At 42.8% G+C, this 21,451-nt stretch overlaps 1 protein-coding gene across 1 annotated transcript in view; it reads left to right on the top strand.

Moving 5' to 3' along the window:
* PLEKHO2 (pleckstrin homology domain containing O2) overlaps positions 1-21,451 on the top strand; it is a 43,360-nt gene that overhangs the window by 10,069 nt on the left and 11,840 nt on the right. The window contains exon 2 of the mRNA XM_075273162.1: positions 17,814-17,960. Coding sequence (XP_075129263.1) covers positions 17,814-17,960 — 147 coding nt within the window. The remainder of the gene's footprint in view (positions 1-17,813; positions 17,961-21,451) is intronic.

Below are 21,451 nucleotides of genomic sequence, written 5' to 3'. Positions count from 1 at the left end.
GGAGATCAACTTGCAATTGGCCACCTTAAATACCTTTTCTTATGATTGGATACATCTGGCTATGAAGTTCAAAGCTCACTGAGGTTACAAAACCAATTTTATGCTTCAGTAAGTCAGTAAAAAGTAGTTAGGGGAATTCAAATCAATAAAATGATAAGGGTGCCCATACTTTTGCACCGGTCAAATTTTGGTTTAATGCATATTGCACATTTTCTGTTAGTACAATAAACCTCATTTCAATCCTGAAATATTACTGTGTCCATCAGTTATTAGATATATCAAACTGAAATGGCTGTTGCAAACACCAAAATATTTAGAACTAAAAATGATTAAGATTAATAGGGGTGCCCAAACTTTTTCATAGGACTGTACTTTTACTTTCAACTAACATATGATGCAGCATTTTAGCCGAAAACAAACACATAAAAGGCAGCGCAAAATACCCCAAGAAGCACTGCTAACCACTGTGTGAGGCATTTATCAGGCCTCTTGTGCCTATTTTCCTCTTATTTTGATCCTACTTTTTAGGTGTTAGGCTACATTCACACGACCGCGGTGCAAAACGCATTACTCCCGTTTACATTTTAATGGTCTGTGACAGCTATGTCATAGCCTACATTCACACGAAAATCGGCTGCATTAAATTCACTGTATATGAATAGGGACTATTCACATGACATCTTTTGACAGTCCGTTTTAACGGACCGTCAAAAAAACAGGTCATATGTTACTTTCGCCCGTATCACGGATCCCTCAGTACTCTCCAAAGTATACTTTTCATGTCCATTTTCTACCACGTTCATGTGTATCTAGCCTTAGTGTCTGCAAGATTTCTTATGTGTTTATGCTTATTTTGATGGTCACTTTGCTTTTTTGTTGGGAAGAGTGGGCTTAGTTTATTTGCAGTAACATTTTATGATGTATCTATGACACCCTCCTTTCTCAAGGCACAAAAAAATTCTCAAAAGTGCAAAAAAGAAATTTTTTTTATAAAAGTAACCATTAACAGAATAGAAAAATGGTGACACTGCAGGAATCTCAGTACTGCTCACTGTTGTTTCCTTAATGTTGCCATGCTGACATAAGAACCTGCTCTTCGGTGCAGAACCAATCAGCAGCTGAGAAGGCCTATTTTAAACCTGTTTCAACCTCTACATGTGCCTGCTATTAGTTAATTGTTACTAGTAAGGCTCCAGAGCGCTGTTCGTACCTGTTTGTTTGCTGTACTACTGCCTTTGGCTTGTTTGGATATTCTCTGGATATTATCTTTTTTTCTGATTTTGGCTTTGACTGTGACCTCTCGGATTGATCTCAGCTTGGACACATTTACTCCTTTGATTTGGCTTTCTTAGATCTGCCTTGTGAGTTTTTGCTGTGGGCCTTGGTTTGTTTTCACTTGATAGTGCGTCTACTTCTCACAAGCACAAGCACACTAAGTTTTTGTAGCAATAACCTGGGTCCAAATTCAGCTCAAGTCCAACCAGCATCACAGTGAGCTCTCAAGAAGATGTATGGCTTACATCTATCTGCCAGCTCATGGTTACCTTGTTCTACTCTTCTCTATAATCTGCCAGTTTCTGTATTTTTACGAATTTCTCCAGTGGCAATTTACTAATATAGACACAACCCATGGTGGGTTGTGTCTAAATTTGGGGTTGATTTTTAGAAGAAAGCAGCCATGTTTATTTAACTCTACATAGCCCTTTGAGGCTCAGGTCACATATTGCAGAAATGCTGTGTTCTTTTTTGTTGTTACAGATTTTGCTGAGGTTTGTACCAATACAGAGCTAGGAGTGAAATTAGAAGAAGAGGGAAGCACATTTCCCATTCTTTCTCATTCCACTCTTGGTTTTGATCTTAAAAAAATACAGCAAAATTTGCAACTTTTTTAAAACCTCTGACTTCAGCCTTTAACTTGTATTCTACTAACACATCTTGGATTTGGTATTTTGACCATGTGTGACCTGGATTTACCTGCACACTAGTCTGGGAAATGGACTCCTAGCATTATAGTTATCTATGATGTTAGGAGACCCTGCCTCTGTGCTATATACTGTTCTATACTGTAATCACTATGTGACAGCATGTAGTGGAGAGGCAAGGTCTTCTAGCATCATAGATAACTATAATGCTAGCAGTCTGTCTCTTGGGCATAGTGTACAGGCTTATAAATCTGGATTACACACGTACAAGACCCGATAGTGTGAAACCAGCTTTATAATAAGACTGCATTCAAATAGCCGAGGTGCAAAGCGGGCATGAAACACATCCATTCTTCACCATGTCTTGTACCTGAGGGTAGTTGTTTTTACAGATCCCCTATAGATTTGAGTGAAAACAGACAAAAAGAGGACAATATCTATATTTTGCTGGTCTGTAACATCATGTGAATAGCCCCCATTCACTTGAATTAAATTTAATCCTGTCATGTGGCATCCGTTCTTTTAAAGGCCATGTTTTTGGGTGATGTGGAAGCAAAATAGGGAAAAAAAATGCTGCGTTTTACAGTACCAAAAAAGTGTATGAAATACCAGAGGACCAACGAAAAGGACTACCGCGATTCACCCAATAGAAGGATATCAAACCATCCAGCGCACATCCAGCCACCCACAGCAGTTCATTTACACTTGAAAAAGGGCAATTGATGCCTGAAACGCGTTGTGTTGTTCTGAACGTTAATAAAGAAAGTTTGATATCCATCTATTGGGTGAAGCGCTGTAGTCCTTTTCGTTGGTCCTCTGGCATTTCGTTTGATACCACTGGTGGTACAGATTCTGCTGCTCCTGATCACCCAGGGAGGAACCCCTGTTAAACGGTTCTAAGGCACTATTCGTCTTTGTGAATCCTTCACAACTCCCCCAGGTAAGAGCCACCTCCCTATTTACCATACTATGTCCTCACCCAGCAATACTTCACCATATACCGCTCGGTGCTGTTCTTGTTTTTTTGTCTCCAGAAAAGTGTATGAGAATTTGTTTAATCTCATCCACACATTGTGAAAAAAAAATGCTGCAGAGAAGCTGCGTTTTCAAGAATGTGTACATTACTGAAAAACGCATCATATCAATTTCAGCCTCAGAACGTTTTCTCTAAGGCTAAGGCCCCACGGGTCGTCCTGTAGCAATAAAGCGCTGCGGGAAAAACCACGGCGGGAACGTATCGTGGTTCTTCTCGCAGCACTTTAAACAGAAACATTGCAGAGTTTTCCTCCGCGAACTTTCTGTTGTAATTATGCCTATGGGGTTTTCCATAATTATAATTGACATGCTACAATTTCCAAAACCACGCTGGTTGTGGAAATCGCAGCATGTCCGCATGCTTTTTTTTTTACCGCAGAGTGGGCATAGGATTCATTAGAATCCCATCCACTTTTCTTGTACTGTAAAACACCACGATTTTTCCTGTGGCATTTCAGCTGCGAGCAAGTTGTGGCGTTTCCATCCTGTGGGGCCCCGGGAGAAGAAAATGTATAGAAAATTTCAGCAACAATTTTGCAGTAGGCGGGTACTGAACTCTGCTATAGACAAACTTAAATTTTTAGATTTGGTGTTAAGGTGTGCCACATTATACAAAATTATGAGGTTCAGGCATCTTTAAAAAGGAACAATCCCTTTTGAGGACAGCAAAAAACAAAATTTCATTCTGTTTTTGATCCTTATCCCATTCGAGTGTGATCCATTTATCTTCCATGTGTCATTGTAGAGACATGGTTGATGTCTTCTTTATTTGTCAGTATCACCTAGCAATGAATGAATGAAAAACAGATCAAACTTGTAGACTTGCATTGGAGAGACCTGGACACAAATAAGAAAAAGCAGAGCACACACCGCTGTCAGTCTGTGAAAAAAAATGACTCCATTGATCATAATGGGTCCATGTGCTGTCTGCTTTTTTTCCACAGACAGCGCTGGGATTGAAAAATTGTTCATGTGAAAAAGTCCTTAACACTGTATATAGCAGCAGCAGCCAGGATAGCTTAGGTGAGAATTACAATGACCTAGGTTGGACATTGGATGTACCATACTATTATCATTTCTATTGTATTATCATACTTTTACCACCTCCGCTAACTCTATCTCTTTGTATCCTTCAAAAGGTGCCACTCTAGTGATTGCACCACAGCTGGAATTCTTTCTCTAGTCCCCACCAATCCTGAGCTATCATTTCTTTTATTTTCAGCAGAATTATGCTCTTTACTGTCAGGTGGGCAGTCTCAGACTAGCTACTCCAGCTCTGGACCTCCCACCTGACAATACAGACTGTAATTATCATATTGAGCACTCAAACTAAGAGAACTGATTGCTCCGGAACGGTGGGAGCTAGAGAGAAAATTCCAACTATGTCAGAATCAGTGGAGCGGTACCTATTCAAGAATGAGAGTATAAGTCAGTGGGGGTGGTGAAAGGTCCTATGCAGGGGCGTAACTACCATAGAGGCAGCGGAGGCGGCTTCCACAGGGCCCGGGCCATTAGGGGGCCCGGTGACAGGGGCCACTATTGGGGATAATACTGTGTGCAGGGGCCACTATGGTGCATAATACTGTGTGAAGGGGACAGTATGGGGGATAACACTGTGTGCAGGGGCCACTATGGGGGATAATACTGTATTCAGGGGCCACTATGGGACATAATACTGTGTGCAGGAGACACTATGGGACATAATACTGTGTGCAGGAGACACTATGGGGGATAATACTGTATACAGGGGCCACTATGGGACATATTACTGTGTGCAGGAGACACTATGGGACATAATACTGTGTGCAGGAGACACTATGGGGGATAATACTGTATACAGGGGCCACTATGGGACATATTACTGTGTGCAGGGGCCACTAATGGACATAATACTGTATACAGGGGCCACTATGGGACATATTACTGTGTGCAGGGGCCACTAATGGACATAATACTGTATACAGGGGCCACTATGGGACATAATACTGTGTGCAGGGGCCACTAATGGACATAATAGAGTGCGGAGGAGGGGGTCGGTCGAGGTCTTCGGCGTCGGTTGGGCTGGGGCCATGCCAAAAGTTTGCCACGGGGCCCCGCCATTCCTAGTTACGCCAGTGGTCCTATGTATATATCTGTTCTATATAAATTATATTATATACTGGAAAACCCATGTATGGACAGATAGCCATTCAAGCTCTAAGCATTGCTGTACAGGTATTTTTCCCTAGAAGCATTGAATATCTTAATACAAACGCCATCCTATAGCACATAGTTTGTTGTGATATTATGGAAACTGACTGTAAAACCAATCATATAAAATCACCGGCATAATGAAGTATGAAGAGGGCATGTACACCATATTACTTATATGAAAGGTACCTTTATAACATTATTCTAGCCACGGGCGCCCTGAAGGCTAGGGCTACACAGTAACATTTGTCGTGTGAATTAAAATCACACTAAAATTGCACAACAAAAAAAACCCATTCATTTCTATCATGTTGCATGTGACTGTCGCACAAAAATCCACCCTCAGGCCAGGGCCCCACAGGAGGTAAATGCTGCAAATTGCCTGTGGCAAAAACGCCACGGAAAAAATCGTAGCGTTTTGCAGGAAGGGCAAAGTGAATGGGATTCTAGCAAATCCCATGCCTGCTGTGAGGTAAAAACCACAGTGCAAACATGCCGCGATTTCCAAAACTGGCGCGGTTTTGGAAATCGTAGCATGTCAGTTGTACCTACGGAAACGGAATTCTGTCTATAGTGCTGCAGGAAGAACCGCAATGTGTTGCCGCCGAGTATTTTCCTGCAGCACATTTTTGCTGCGGAACGTCCCGTAGGGCTTTAGTCTCACTTTTTGTCACATGTCCATGTTGCATGTGACATCGCTCCCATAGACAGATATTTTGTTGCATGTTGGCATGTATATTTGTGCAGGTGTAGATAGTTAATTACTAACTTTATGCTAAGGCCTACAGGGCGAAACACAGATAGGGGCTCGTTCACATCTGCGCCTCTGTCTCTGCTTTCAGGTTTCCGTCTTCTGCCTGAAAAACTGGAAAGACGGAAACCGGCAGTCACTTTTCAAACCCATTCATTTGAATGAGTTTGCAAAGTGTCCGTCCGTGAGCGTTTTGTGACCTCTGCGGCAAAGCTGTTTTTTTTTAACTGGACACAAAGTCGGGCATGCAGGACTTTTTTGTCTGGTTAAAAAAAAATGGTTTCGCCGCGGAGATCACAAAACGCTCGCGGGCTTTGCAAATCGCAGCGTGTCCGCGCTGCGATCTTTTCCGCAAAGTGGGGATGGGATTCGCATGAATCCCATCCACTTTGCCTGCACTGTACAACACTGAGATTTTGTATTTCCGGTCCGTGGTGCCCCGGCCTAAGGGTGAATTCACACTGAGTAAACGCTAGCTTATTCTGAACGTAAAACACGTTCAGAATAAGCGGCGTCTAAAGCAGCTCCATTAATTTCTATGGGAGCGGGGATACGAGCGCTCCCCATAGAAATGAATGGGCTGCTTCTTTCACTCCGTGCAGTCCCATTGAAGTGAATGGGGAGCGCCGGCGTGTACGCTCCGGCATGAGCAGAGCTTGCCGTATACGCCGGCACTCCCCATTCACTTCAATGGGACTGCACGGAGTGAAAGAAGCAGCCCATTCATTTCTATGGGGAGCGCTCGTATCCCCGCTCCCATAGAAATTAATGGAGCTGCTTTAGACGCCGCTTATTCTGAACGTGTTTTACGTTCAGAATAAGCTAGCGTTTACTCAGTGTGAATTCACCCTAAGATAGTATTATGTGGGCTCTTTAAGGAAGAATTATTTGGATACTGCATATTAGATGGCACTTTAAGACTAAGGCCCAGCCCCACATAGTGGGCCGCAGTGAAAAAGCGCTGCAGAAAAAACCACAGCGGAAATGTATTGTGTTTTTTTCTGCAGCGCCTTTTGCAGAAATGCATGAATGCAGCTACACCACAGCTTTAACAACCCAAATGCTTTTTTACTCTACAAAAAGGAAGTGTGGTACTGAATTTCCAATTGCATAGAAGTGGTACTGGTGTATGATATTCGTGAAAAATAGTGTTGAAAAAGTAACATAGGACCTGACATTATTAAGTTGTATCCAGATTTCCCAGCACGTACAGGTAATATTGAGGATTACAACCGTCATTATTTGGCTTTCCAGGCTAGGTAATGGCCAATGCCTAGGTCAGTCTTGATAAAATTTGTTACAAATTGATGTCCAGAGCTGTTATATTTACTGTCAAAGCCTCTTTTATGTTGCGTACTATTTAGTGATTTCCCTTCGAACTTGACATTAGTGAAGCAATAAGTAAGTTACTTGGGTGAGTCAGCGAGGGAACTGAGTAGTACTCATACCACAATTCAAGAGCAGAACTAGTCCTAGCCCACACAGCGCTGCTCTTATCTGCTACATGTATGTTATCTTATAAATATGGTAAAAACCTCTACAAGCTGCTTTCAGTATATGTTAGAGGTTTTTACACATTTGCCAATTTTGTAAAGTTACTTTATTTAGATGCAGTGGAGTGTCACATTTGTACTCCAGGAGTAAAAACTCCATACACATATGCACATAGTAGTATTACATCTAGAATTTATTACTGATCCAAAGGTTAGTTGACAAGTGATCTATGGGTGCCCCAAACCTTAGATCCTCACAATCACTAAAATGGTCTTATAAGCCCCATTCCAGGAATCAGAATGGGGTGGTGATCCCACATGTACCCTGATACTCTACTCAAACTCATTTGGGCTGAGGGAAATAGACAAGTGCTCTATCACTTATCCTCCTAATACGTGAGACAGCCTTTCACATTAGCGTCGGCTATTCGTTGCTCTGATCTGTTGGAGGACCAGAAGAATGGTTAGGTGGCTCACTAAAATAGCAGGTATACACATAGCCAGAGTCCACTGACTTCTAAAGGGGCCTGTCTGGTGGCTATTGCTGTGTGCAAGACTTTTATGTCCACCAATTTCAGGCAGACATTGTGAAAGGGTCTCCTATAGAGAGCTGTAATAGAAAACGACCCAATTTTCTGTAGTTTTTGCTGCAGTACCTTGCCTAAAAACATACTACAGAATTTCCCTGATGGAGATTCTGCAGTATGTTCACGCTGTGTGTCCCCTGCCTAATGTATCTTTCCATTGGGTTAAGAACAGTGGCGTAACTAGGAATGGCGGGGCCCCGTGGCGAACTTTTGACATGGGGCCCCCCCCGACACCGAAGATCTCGACCGAGTCCCTCCTACGCATTCCTGCGCGCTCTATTATGTCCCATAGTGTCCCCTGCACACAGTATTATGTCCCTTAGTGGCCCCTGCACACAGTATTATGTCCCTTAGTGGCCCCTGCACACAGTATTATGTCCCTTAGTGGCCCATGCACACAGTATTATGTCCCATAGTGGCCCCTGCACACAGTATTATACCCAATAGTGGCCCCTGCACACAGTATTATACCCAGTAGTGGCCCCCTGCACACAGTATTATGTCCCTTAGTGGCCCCTACAGGACTAAATACTGTCACCGCTGACCGCTATACCAGGACAAATTGTGGATAAAAAAATCTGGTCATGTGCATTACAATTTAGTAACTCCATGTGCCTCATATTAATAGCAGTTAACCCCATCATCTCCCTCACATTAACCCCTGTGTGCCTCACCATAAGAGTTACTGATATGTGAGAGACATGGAGGTAATAATAAAGTATCTTCATTATTATTACCTCCATATGTCTCACATATCAGTAACTCTTATGGTGAGGCACACAGGGGTTAATGTGAGGGAGATGATGGGGTTAACTGCTATTACTATGAGGCACATGGAGTTACTAAAACACAAGTAATCCCCCCAAATGCCTGATAGTAATAAGTATAGTAACCCCAGTACGTACCTGTGTAGCTTCAGTTTCATTTTCCTGGAGCAGCTTCTTCCTCTTCTCTTCTGTGCTGGACGGCAGGGATAAGCCCCGCCTCCTCCTCTCATTGGTGGGCAGAGGACAGCAGAGAAGGGGAGGGGGAGAGAGGGGGAACGTCCTGCAGCGCTGACAGGAGCCAGAGCTGCAGCTCCTGTGTCTCAGCCGTTGCTGCAGCTTCGGGGCCCCCTGTTGGTGGAAAGTATTCCACCAACAGGGGGCCCCGATCATTATACTCGGGGGTCCGAAAAGACCTCCGAGAATAATGATAGCAGCGGTAGCAGCTGTCACCGGGCCCCTAATGCCCCGGGCCCTGTGGCAGCTGCTACCGCTGCTATGGTGGTAGTTACGCCACTGGTTAAGAACTATGGCGTCAACATGATAGTACATTGCTTACATTGCTTGTTCTGTACTTGTACTAGTAAGTGATTGGAAGCAGGACTAAAATTATTAAAAGAACCACAATAAAATCAGACAGTCACTAAGTTTACACTAAATGAAAGCCATATTAAGGAACCATATTAAAGGGAACCTGTCAGTAAACTAGTAAACTTGTGATCCCCTAACCACAGGCAGTGTGAAATATTGTGAAAAATGTATCCAGCAAACCAAAAATTATAATATAACTTTTACTTCATTTATAAAAAATAAAAAGACACTCTTACATTGTGCGTCCAGGATACAAGAGCATAGTCCAAAGCTTACGCGTTTCGGAACTCCTTTTGTTGTCCCTTACTCATATTTCCGAAACGCGTAAGATTATTGGCCACCATTATACTATATGGTGGCCAAAAGAGGACATTATACTGTGTGAGGACCAATAAGATTGCATTATAATTTGGGGACCACTAAGTGGGAATTATCCTGTGTGAAGACACTAAGGGGCAAATACTGAGTGGGGACAATAAGGGGCATTATACTTTGTGGAGGTCACTAAGGAAGTATTATTCTGTGTGGGGTCACTAATAAGCATTATACCATTTGGGGGCCGCTATGGCAGGCATTAGATTGTGTAAGGAACATTAAGTGGGCGCCGCAATACTATGTGGATAGACCATTAAGAAGGCATTATATTGTGTGGAGGACACTATGGGGGTAATATACTGTGTGGGAGATTCAAAGGTGTGTTAAACTGTGTGGGGGAAAATAAGAATGCATTCTGCAACATCAGCGCTAACGTGTGTGGGCACAAAGAGACTGGGACCCATAAATACATTTGCCTATAAATAAAATATAGTGGGGTGCAGCAATCCAGTGTAAAAGTTGGAGTGGTGCAGCACAGAGAACCAGGGGTGCTGCACTATTTTGGCCAGATTTTTTAAATCTAAAACTAGGGGGACATAGAAAGTAAACTGGGGACATGGCCTGAAACATTGTGATGTGCATAGCTTGCCACTGGCCCATTTCTCCCTCAAACCTGAAAAGTTTCCAAAAAGTTGGCATATGTGATATAAGTAATAATCCAACAGTCTGGGGTAGAAGTGAACCCGGGTCATTGGTTGCAACAACCCAACAGGGATGTGATGTATCATAATGTAAAAATGATTGGAAAAATCAGCCTCCAGAAAGTGGAAGTCTAGAAGAAAAGCTGCAGCAGAAAATACTTTCATAAGGATCTGTAGCTATTCCTTAGTGACCCATATCAAACAATGTCCATGATAATGTCTGTTTTTATCCGTTTGCTGTTTGTGTATCAGGTCCTTTCCTTAAGTATGTCATTTGTTTTTCACAAAAAAAGGAAGGAGATCCATTTTGGTCTAACCCACTAAAAACATCAAATAACTGCATGGAAGCCATTTTGAGAGTACTGTATCTGCTACCAGTAGTAAGAGAACGGATCACACATGGCATGATGTCAATGATATTCATTGGCTCATTGACCTGAATGAGTGTGTTCGATCCACCAAATGGACAAAAGTAGTACATTCTTCAACAAAGGCACAAAGTAAAAAGTGAAAAATCTGAATACACGTATAGAATTCAATGGGTCCATGTACTCTCTTTGGAAAACATGGACAGAAATCACAATGTGTAAATGAGGCCATAATAGAGGCTTATGTGAATAACACAGCCAGGATGTTAGTGGAAGCCACAATGGTGGATTACTATCAGGAATTGAAATATTTAAAGAGGACCTTTCACCACTTTTGGGCACATGCAGTGTTATATACTGCTGGAAAGCTGACTGCGCTGAATTCAGCGCACTGTTGGCTTTCCCGATCCGTGCCCGGTGTACAGAGCTTACGGTGCCGGTACCGTAGTGCTCTATGGTCAGAAGGGCGTTTCTGACCATTAGCCAGAGACGTCCTTCTGCCTCGTGGCGCCAATCGCGCTGTGCTGTGGAGCGGGGAGGAACTCCCCCCTCCCGCTCCTGATAATACTCGTCTATGGACGAGCTGTGTGAGCAGAGGGAGGGGGCGTTCCTCCCGGCTCCACAGTACAGCGCGATAGGCGCCGCGAGGCAGAAGGACGTCTCTGGCTAATGGTCAGAAACGCCCTTCTGACCATAGAGCACTACGGTACCGGCACCGTAAGCTCTGTACACCGGGCACGGATCGGGAAAGCCGACAGTGCGCTGAATTCAGCGCACTGTCAGCTTTCCAGCAGTATATAACACTGCATGTGCCCAAAAGTGGTGAAAGGTCCTCTTTAAAGAGGACCTTTCACTTCCTGGGGCACATGCGGTTTTATATACCAATAGTGAATTCAGCGCACTATCGGCTTTCCCTTTCTGTGCCCCCGGTGAAGAGCTATCGTTGCCGGAAGAAGACGTGTGAAGAGGCCGTTCCTGAAGAAGATGGAGGCGGCACTGGAGAGTTCTCTTGCAGCATTGGGGACACCCCCAGTGCTGTTTGAACATTGGAGACCGCCCCTAGTGCTGCAAAAGAACACATTTGCATACCGTCGAAGACCGACATTTCTACTGAACGGCGGCGCGGAGAAGACATCTAAAGGTAGAAGAAGAATAGCCTTTCTTAAGGCTATTCCTACGTGTTAGTGAGGAAAAAAAAATAGATTTTAATGGTAGAATCCATTTAATATTCAGTGCTTCTAGCTCCATCCACTGTCTACTTTGGGTGCTGGTGGCTCCCTATATCAGAGTGGGTGGCAGATGTCTGACGTCTATAAATCTGATATTGATAACCTAAAGATAGATCATCAAAATCCAAAACCAAGATATGGCCATTTAATGTCAATTTAGCATCCTATTGAATTGTTCTTTTCTTTTCAATTTCAGTTTTATCTGTCTGGACTTGCCACAAACTTTATAATCTGATTATACTTTTATGGTGTTATTTTTATATGATATTGACTGTGATGTGTACCAGGACTTGCTGCGTTTTTTAATGCTATCCTGCATTTCTTCACCTGTCATTTAGATTGACATTTCTCATAGAACACAAAAGCAATTTTCTATTATTTTTAGTAGACGAAAGGTTGCAAAGCAGCAGCTAAAAGGTTATTGCTACGGTTCCTCCTAAGACGTAGTAGCGTAGGGGGTCTATAAATACTCATTGCAGTCATCCAATACAGCACTGATTGGGGGGCAGAAGTGAAAAATAATTTGGGAGGAAGTGGGAATATAAATAAAGAAGCAATTTAGTCGCTTCTCAGAAATGAGTGACAACGAAACATTCTGGTCAGTGTCAGATCACACGTCACATGGCTGGAGATGCCAGGCTGGGAGCCAAGTGATATTAAGAGTCAGTTGTTCCTAGTACCAAGTTTCAGTGGCTAGGTAGTTTTGTGTAAGGAACAGGCCAGAATGAAAAGTCAAGCAGGGGAAAGAGGAGTTGAGTAGCATTGTGAATTATTTTACATTTGCTTGGGGGCTTATTTTTTGTGGTGCAAGGTGTATTGTTAATGACACTGTTAATGCCCCTGCAACATATTGGGAAATTGTAAAAAAAAAAAAAAAAAAAATGGTGGTCAAATGGGAAAAATAGTCAATTCTCTTTTTTTTTTTTTTTTTTTTTTTTTGGGGGGGGGGGGGTTGACTCTCCAGTAAAAAATATGCTACCTATACCTCAAATCTAATCCATGCCTGTCTGGTTAGAATTTTCTGATTTATCTATTATGTTTTTGACTCTTTATAATAAAAAGGGTTATGTTTAGAGATGAGCGAACACTAAAATGTTCGAGGTTCGAAATTCGATTCGAACAGCCGCTCACTGTTCGAGTGTTCGAATGGGTTTCGAACCCCATTATAGTCTATGGGGAACATAAACTCGTTAAGGGGTCTAAGATCGCTCCACACCAGTCTAAATTCGTGTCTGGAGGGTCACCAAGTCCACTATGACACCCCAGGAAATGATACCAACACCCTGGAATGACACTGGGACAGCAGGGGAAGCATGTCTGGGGGCATAAAAGTCACTTTATTTCATGGAAATCCCTGTCAGTTTGCGATTTTCGCAAGCTAACTTTTCCCCATAGAAATGCATTGGCCAGTGCTGATTGGCCAGAGTACGGAACTCGACCAATCAGCGCTGGCTCTGCTGGAGGAGGCGGAGTCTAAGATCGCTCCACACCAGTCTCCATTCAGGTCCGACCTTAGACTCCGCCTCCTCCCGCAGAGCCAGCGCTGATTGGCCAAAGGCTGGCCAATGCATTCCTATGCGAATGCAGAGACTTAGCAGTGCTGAGTCAGTTTTGCTCAACTACACATCTGATGCACACTCGGCACTGCTACATCAGATGTAGCAATCTGATGTAGCAGAGCCGAGGGTGCACTAGAACCCCTGTGCAATCTCAGTTCACGCTAATAGAATGCATTGGCCAGCGCTGATTGGCCAATGCATTCTATTAGCCCGATGAAGTAGAGCTGAATGTGTGTGCTAAGCACACACATTCAGCACTGCTTCATCACGCCAATACAATGCATTAGCCAGTGCTGATTGGCCAGAGTACGGAATTCGGCCAATCAGCGCTGGCTTTGCTGGAGGAGGCGGAGTCTAAGGTCGGACCTGAATGGAGACTGGTGTGGAGCGATCTTAGACTCCGCCTCCTCCAGCAGAGCCAGCGCTGATTGGCCGAATTCCGTACTCTGGCCAATCAGCGCTGGCCAATGCATTCTATTAGCCCGATGAAGTAGAGCTGAATGTGTGTGCTAAGCACACACATTCAGCACTGCTTCATCACGCCAATACAATGCATTAGCCAGTGCTGATTGGCCAGAGTACGGAATTCGGCCAATCAGCGCTGGCTCTGCTGGAGGAGGCGGAGTCTAAGGTCGGACCTGAATGGAGACTGGTGTGGAGCGATCTTAGACTCCGCCTCCTCCAGCAGAGCCAGCGCTGATTGGCCGAATTCCGTACTCTGGCCAATCAGCGCTGGCCAATGCATTCTATTAGCCCGATGAAGTAGAGCTGAATGTGTGTGCTTAGCACACACATTCAGCTCTACTTCATCAGGCTAATAGAATGCATTGGCCAATCAGCGCTGGCCAATGCATTCTATTAGCTTGATGAAGCAGAGTGTGCACAAGGGTTCAAGCGCACCCTCGGCTCTGATGTAGCAGAGCCAAGGGTGCACAAGGGTTCAAGTGCACCCTCGGCTCTCCTACATCAGAGCCGAGGGTGCGCTTGAACCCTTGTGCAGCCTCGGCTCTGCTACATCAGAGCCGAGGGTGCGCTTGAACCCTTGTGCACACTCTGCTTCATCAAGCTAATAGAGTGCATTGGCCAGCGCTGATTGGCCAGAGTACGGAATTCGGCCAATCAGCGCTGGCCAATGCATCCCTATGGGAAAAAGTTTATCTCACAAAAATCATAATTACACACCCGATAGAGCCCCAAAAAGTTATTTTTAATAACATTCCCCCCTAAATAAAGGTTATCCCTAGCTATCCCTGCCTGTACAGCTATCCCTGTCTCATAGTCACAAAGTTCACATTCTCATATGACCCGGATTTGAAATCCACTATTCGTCTAAAATGGAGGTCACCTGATTTCGGCAGCCAATGACTTTTTCCAATTTTTTTCAATGCCCCCGGTGTCGTAGTTCCTGTCCCACCTCCCCTGCGCTGTTATTGGTGCAAAAAAGGCGCCAGGGAAGGTGGGAGGGGAATCGAATTTTGGCGCACTTTACCACGCGGTGTTCGATTCGATTCGAACATGGCGAACACCCTGATATCCGATCGAACATGTGTTCGATAGAACACTGTTCGCTCATCTCTAGTTATGTTTGAAACCTGGTTTATGACTATCTAAAAAGCGTATGATTATTGCCCTGAGGCTCCACACTTGCAATATCAAACAAATAACCCAACACTGTACAGTTAGCTGTTGTGGGGCAAACTGTATGGTTTTTTATATACTATTTTGGGATGTGCATCACTTTTTGCTCACTTTTTATAATTTTTTGGCCAGGCAAAAGCATTTTGATTTTGGGGCCTTGTGATTTTTCACAAGCAGAATTCCAGATACGGCAATGCCTAACTTTTTCTTTTCTTTTTGTTCTTAATGTATACTTTTTATTGTTTGGGTATTATATATAAAATGGGAAGGGGTGATTTAAATATTAATAATTGTGTTTTTTTTTAATATTTAAAAAACTTTATTTAACCTTTGTAGTCTACACCTTACAACTTATTTGATCGCTTGTACAATACACTACCAAACTTGAGTATTGCAGTCTATTGTTTCTTGATGACAATAAATAGCTACCATCAGAACTAAGGGGACTGCCATACATTTCTATGTGTTTAGTTTAGGATATTTGTATTGACAGATTCCTTAAAGGGATTCTATCAGTAGAATCCCTTTTTTCAGTACTACCACGTCGGAATAGCCTTAAGAAAGGCTATTCTTCCCCTTCCTTTAGAATTCGTGCCGCCATTCCGGGGATATTCCTGTTTTTCTCCCTACGCAAAGGAGTCTCCAGACAGCACAGGGGAATGTCCCCTGTGCTGCCTGAAGACTCTCCAGCGACGTCCTCCTTCTACAGCCACACGCGTCCTCCTGTGTCTTCTTTCAGCAAGACTGCGTTCACTCATGTAGCGTAGTCGAATGCGCATGTTTTGTCGGCCATTTTTCTGTGGCCGCTACATGAGTGTACTGCGCATGTACAGTATGCTCGTGTAGTTTTATGGAGTACAGAGCATACTGAGCATGCTCAGTAGCTCTGTACCAGCATCACTTACACGTTGGATGCGGAAAAAGATGTAGGAGGCCGCGCGCGGCTGTAGAAGAAGGACATCGCTGGAGCGTTTTCAGGCAGCACAGGGGACGCCCACTGTGCTGTTTGAGCACAAGAGGACCACCCACTGTGCTATCTGGAGACTCATTTGCATACGGAGAAAACCGGCTATTCCGACATGGTAGTACTTTAAAAAGGGATTCTAATGATAGAATCCTTTTAAAGAATGCATAGAGACATACGTGTTTACACTTATTTTACTAAAGGAGCTGAGCATGCCTCTGCAGATGAACCTGGCTCTTCCACTTTGACCTTGCTTTAACCAAAAAAGGAATAAAAATTGTTAAAATGTTTCTGTTAGCATGAATACGTGTGTATTCATTGATGTATCAAATTCACTTTATGATCGCTGCTATAGCATGGAAACATTGTATTCTCCATTATTGGAGCTTATATAGAAGGTATAGTGCACTAATAACTATATATCTATATACACACCCACACCAACTTTTATAACTAATGCATTTTAATATATAATACCATGAAAATCAGAGGTTTCACAAAGGTACAGAGTTTAGACCAAGTAAGGCCCACACAGTAATAGTACTGTACATCTGTAGATAACACTTTTCTCTGCAGCCCATCCATGCAGCCACTCCTCGCTGCTATTTCTGGCTTTATCTCATTGTTTGTCTGACTTCCTCTATGTGATTTTCCCTTTGTCCCTGTTACCTGGTAATTTCCCCATCATCTTCCCAAACAAACAGAATTAAACTATGTAACATCTAACCTATAATTTCAGTATTACCCCTGGTCTGTGGCACTTTCACATACATGATTGTACGCTTGCTCGAGGGGTTAAATATATTCTATAGCAGCTGGAGGGATTGCAGCTGAGAAAACAGGCCCCCTATAGGGGAAGATATAAGAAAACAGCATCACCGTTTATTTTTCCTAATGTCTCCTATGTGCAGCAATAAACTCTACATTTTTATGCGCCTTTTGACTTTATTTGACTTTAAGGAGAACCTGTCATCTTTCCTGACATGTATGTTTTAGGAAACCCTTGCTTTCTCCATCAAGTAATAATTCTTTTCTCATAACTTTATGTACTTGTTATTCCTTCTAGAAATATAGAAATAAATTGACAACTGGGTGTTACCATTTCTCTTGCCAAAGAAGAGTGTCCCTCTTGCCAAAACTGGGAGCAAGATGGACAGCTTATTCTTAAATTTCAAAGCGGAATAAAAGAGGAATAATACAACACTGTGTTATATGAAAAGATACTCCAAAATTTAAGGGGCCGTGCCACCAAAGCACGGCGTTATGAGCGCTCCCATTGAAGTGAATGGGTAGTGTTCGGGAGCTGTCTGCAGCGCTCGCGTGTACGGCTGTGAATGAGTATTTTTACAAGGCCGGCGTAACTCCATGTGCATGCAGCCTAACAGGGTAAATTATACAGGCCTGTGTGGTTGACCAGGGAAATAGCAGGCTATAAAGGGGTCCAAGGAGACTGTGCTTAAAGAAAAGTGATTATCCAAAGTCATATACCCCCCCTGGAAGAATACAATGGGGTCAAACAAATGCAACGTTTCTCATGGCAAATAGATTCCATATGATCATCCCTGTGATCTCATTTCTATATATTTTTTGATAAATTGATATCTTGTAAACTTTAGTACTAGAAATAAAATGCAGCCATACTACAGCTTACGTATCTTCTAATCCCTTTCAAAAATATCTAAACTATTTGTATATTTTTCTTTTAGGGTGTGAAGGGAAGCAGCATTTCTCCTACCGAATCTAAAGTGATCCACAAAGCTGGTTGGTTGAAGAAAAGTAGCGGACTGCTGGGACTGTGGAAAGATCGCTATATTCAGATACTGAAAACTCAGCTTCATGTTTTTGACAATGAGGTAAAAACTACAAATAATCTTAGGACAAGATGAGCTAAAAAATTGTAACCAAGGAAAAAATAACTATAAACATTTTTTTCTATTGATATTAATACAAACAAACTTCTTTAGGTAACAAGCTTTAATTTAGATAGTAAGGCTTTGTTCACATAAGCATCATGGTTCAATCATATGTGGCATCTATCTGTCTTGGTAGAGAACAGCATGGTGGACAGTACTACCAAATTAAAGAAAATGCAGACCTGGTGGGCCCATTTATCTTTAGGGGGCCCATAAGCCCCTTAAGCAGTGGCATAACTATAGCTATATAGTATATATATATATATATATATATATATATATATATATATATATATATATATATATACATAATATAACTATATGGTTGTAGCTGCCTCCAGGCCTTAAAGGGATTCTACCATTAAACTACCTTTTTTTCTAATGAACACGTCGGAATAGCTTTAAGAAAGGCTGTTTGTCTCCTACCTTTAGACGTGGTCTCCGCCGTGTCGTTCCGTAGAAATACCGGTTTTAACCGGTATGCAAATGAGCTCTCCGCAGCAATAAGGGCAGGCCCCAGTGCTGAAAGGCCGATGAGCGCATCCCCAATGCTGCCCGAGAGCTCTTTCCTGCGCCGCCTCCTTGTTCTGCAGCAACTCCGCTTCTTCTGGCTTATCTTGCTCTTGTAGTTCTATAGAGGAGCATAGAGAGGCCACCCCAAAATGGCCGCCGGCCAGCTCCTGTATTGAACTGCAAGAGCGGCTACCCAAAAATGGCCACCGGCGGCCATTTTTGGGTAGCCACTCTTGCAGTTCAATACAGGAGCCGGCCGGTGGCCATTTTGGGGTAGCCGCTCTTGCAGTTCAATACAGGAGCTGGCCGGCAGCCATTTTTGGGTAGCCGCTCTTGCAGTTCAATACAGGAGCCAGCCGGTGGCCATTTTGTCACTCTCACTGCACTAAGACTGATTAAATGTCTTTTATTTTCCTTCTGATTTTCTATAAGTTGCCCTCTATAAGTTGTCCTGTACTGCACCAGCATCCAGTCGCAGCTACCTGTATTTTGATCCGGAACCTGAGGCGGCCCCCGCCTCAGGTTCTGGACCAAAAACCCCCGTGTGAACTTACCCTAAAACACTCACTTCAGAGTCTTCCATGTATTCCTATGTGAAGCAGCTTCAGCATGTCTCTTCTGCCTCCTGCTTGTGATAAGTTTCTCCCTATCAGCTGTTACAAGCAGGAGGAAGGGGGACGCAGTGTGAGGCTGCATCTTATAGACATAAACGAGAGATTCTACAAAAAGTGCACACAGATAGTATAGACATTATGAGTGATGGGGGTTTTATAACTCTACAGTCAATCATCATAGGGACTCACTTATTATATCATTGCACTCCGGTTCTCCTAGATAAGACACAAATGATATCATCAACAGCTCTGGATGGACATAAAAGGAAACAAGAAGAGTGGATTGTGGTGGGGAAAAAAGGGGTTTGAGCGCTACCAAGAGAGATTTGTTAAGTCATATGGTAATCCAGTAGATCATAGGAAATCAGCTATAGAGGTGAAACTGACATCATGTTTATACCAGAGATCAACTCTGGACTGGTGGTGAAATTAGTGGTCACATGACGCAACTGTCCTTAATGAAAGGTCTGCAAATGTTTAGATACTACTTTAACAACATGACTCATGTCTGTGTGAACAGAGCCTAGTATTTGAGTAATCTTTCAGCTATGAAAATAGTAAAATAATGCCAACAATAAAACATACAAAATATAAAACACACTTATTCAGTCTACACTATCCACCTTGAGGATCCATAAACAATGCAATCTGGATCATCTAATACTAACTATGTCTAGAGAAGTAGACCTGATACAAAACTAGCTGCTAAAATAGAAAAAGCAGATACATGTTGTGGAACAGGAAGGAAACATTGTGATAGATGGAATAGATTTGACCTGTACAGGACATCCTGGAGAATCAAACTTTTTTTTTTTTTGTATTTCAAATTGCAAAACTGTATGCTACAATACCATAAAGGGAATCATTTACATTTGGCACACAAAACCACCAACAGATCCTTGTGGAAGTCTAGTGGTCTATTTAGTGCCATTTAACTCCACAGCTGTTTTTCAGTTTCTTCACTTCCCGCATGCCAAAGGGCATCACTTACCCCTCGTTCACATCTGCATTTGGTAATCTGTTCAGGGAGTCCGCATGGGGATCCCCCTCCAAACGGAATACCAAATGCATTAGCAAGCGGTGTGCAGTCAAAGCACTATGGTGAGATCTTTAGTGAGCTACAAGAAAATAGCGCTTGGGTGTGCACAGTAGCACTCAGAACGGAGTGTTACTGCGAATGCCCAGGATTTGAAAGTGCAGGAGCAAGACTGGATGGAGGATTGAGGTTGTTACAGCAATGAGTAGGAGGGCATAAACGGAGCACAAGCAACGGAGGGGGCGTGAAAGAGGTATGATGCAGGGGGGTGCTCGCTGACCCTGGGGAACACCCAGGGTGCTCGGTGAGCATCATAAGCTATTGGTTTTACCGACATTTAAGAAAAACAGGGGGGGGTGTCTTTCCAAAAAACTAGTGTCAACACCTGAATAGCGTTTTTAAAGGCTATTCAGGCATATCCGTATCTCAAAACACGTTTTGGCAACGATAGAGCCCCTTTAACAAATTCATAATGCCTACTGTAAAATTTGGTCATAGAGGTTTCTCATCATGAGTATTGACCATATATTACTTAGATATGCAAGCAAATTATGAACTTTAGGTGTCTGATCCAAGAACTGACACATAGCCTCACGCAAGGAAATGGGGAGCTTTTTCCTACAAGGCTCCAGATGGGTCCAGACATTGTACTGTAAGTTTTTCAAACCTTAGTAAATTTTTACCAAGCCCACCAAAGCTCAGCAATTGGATCTCCTCACACATTGATGGCATACCTAAGCTAACATAATTTTTAATGTCTGTAGACAGTATATAGCACATAGGCCCACATTCACTAATAGTTAGACAGTGTTAACTACGGCTAAATAGGACTTATTTTCATGGAAAAGGCCATCAGAGCATCATATAGCCTTTTTAAAAACAATGAAAATGAGCATATTCACATTTTTTTGATGGAAAGATTAAATGGTCAGTTTGATGGATACACAAGCTCAATACAAATCAATGGGTCAGTTTTTAATGAACGTAAAATGGAGTGATGTTTGAATTATGGCTATCAAAAAGGGATCCGTGAGTAAAAAAACAAAAAAGACCAATGAAATTCATCTGTTGTTTTAAATGGTCCATTAAAAATGCATCCTAAACGGATGAGACTCGGCCATAAAAATGGAAACAGAATAGATATAAAATGCATGCATAATGGCTGATAAAAAGAGACCAATATGTCCATTTTGCACTAGAAGAATGGTCACAGTTTTGAGAATATAGTCTTAATACTAAAATATGCCAAATTTATTGCAACGGCTGAT

The sequence above is a fragment of the Leptodactylus fuscus genome, chromosome 5 (assembly GCF_031893055.1).
Source record: "Leptodactylus fuscus isolate aLepFus1 chromosome 5, aLepFus1.hap2, whole genome shotgun sequence".
Lineage (NCBI taxonomy): Eukaryota > Metazoa > Chordata > Amphibia > Anura > Leptodactylidae > Leptodactylus > Leptodactylus fuscus.
Note: the sequence above shows the minus strand (reverse complement) of the source record. Positions and strands in the feature narration are given on the sequence as shown.